Below are 1,218 nucleotides of genomic sequence, written 5' to 3' on the forward strand. Positions count from 1 at the left end.
AAAAGGAAAAGGCACCAACTTATAAACCTTTTGGATATCTCTTCAAAACACTTTCTGGACTGAGAATTGTCTTTCAAATGCCATGAAATATGAGATTTAAATATAGTATGAAATTCCACCTGTGACAGGAACAGGAGGTACAACAGTGGCTGCTGGAGTTGGACTGAGCTGACAACCAGTTGAGATTGCTGCCATCAAAACCACCTGTGGCCTGAAGGAACCAGTTGTAAGGTATGTGTGGGTAACAGTAGTTTCCCGGGAAATGAGAGTTCCACTGTTGTCACCAAAATCCCAGTTGAAGGTGATGTCTGACCCACTGAGATAATGGCTAGGGTCATGCAAATTAATGCCAAAGGACACAGCTCTGTTCTGGATAAAGCTTTGGTCACCCTGATTGATGTCACCAACCTGAGATAATATCACTGTAAAAGGAATCTGGTCTAGAGAAGAAGAGGAAAGGGTCGTTAGGGTCTTGTGGGAATATGTTCAGTAATTGACAGCATTGGTTTACTCTCCAGTTACATTGATTACTTTCCCGTTCAGTTCAAGGCAGTGGTTTAATGGCATGAATTCTTACTACAGTGTAAGGTTTTCCTAAAGGATAGAGATGATAGAGGATTTCTAGATAAATGTGCAATTATCAAACTACTCACCAGTGATGGAGAACTGGGTAGATGCATAACCAAGGGGAACAAATTTGTCTTTGCCACGGCAGTGATAAATTACTATATCCATTGTGTAAGAACCAAGAGGCATATTGTCTGTTTCAATGGTCAGTAGAGAGGAAGGACCATCAGCCACCTGCCAATATTTTCCTGAAAGAGAGAAACAGTCAAAAGAGTAACTAAAAATCAGTCACTAATAGCCCCAACCCTTAAAGTCTTCATAGGTTGTTGATCCAGGTGTGTGTCCTACTTGCATATGTAAATCCATCTCTCCACTAAATGTGTAGGTTAATATATTTTACTCTAGAATAAAAATACAGGTTTAAACTTGCTCTTACCCCATGTTTTCCATACATAGATGAAGCGGGGCTTTTTGTTAGAGACCTTAGTGAAGGGTGTCCTGTCAGGAAAGACACCTGTCCATTCTTGAGGGATGTTGGACTCGGGGTATACAGTCTGGTTCATAGTATAGGATGTTCCTAAAAGACAAATTGTGTGTGTGTGTGTGTGTTTGTGTATATATATACAGTGGGTACGGAAAGTATTCAGACCC

At 40.6% G+C, this 1,218-nt stretch overlaps 1 protein-coding gene across 1 annotated transcript; it reads right to left on the bottom strand.

Moving 5' to 3' along the window:
* Positions 1–119: 119 nt before the first annotated feature.
* On the bottom strand, positions 120–1,139 carry LOC107580715 (melanocyte protein PMEL-like; the record flags this gene model as incomplete). Its single annotated transcript, XM_016266369.1, has 3 exons — positions 1,004–1,139; positions 654–815; positions 120–440 (listed from the first exon to the last, which is right to left on the bottom strand). Coding segments are annotated over exons 1-3 (610 nt in total), but the record flags the coding sequence as incomplete, so codon positions are not given.
* Between the last annotated feature and the right edge of the window lie 79 nt (positions 1,140–1,218).

Source organism: Sinocyclocheilus grahami, unplaced genomic scaffold (assembly GCF_001515645.1).
Source record: "Sinocyclocheilus grahami isolate Dianchi unplaced genomic scaffold, SAMN03320097.WGS_v1.1 scaffold41047.1, whole genome shotgun sequence".
Lineage (NCBI taxonomy): Eukaryota > Metazoa > Chordata > Actinopteri > Cypriniformes > Cyprinidae > Sinocyclocheilus > Sinocyclocheilus grahami.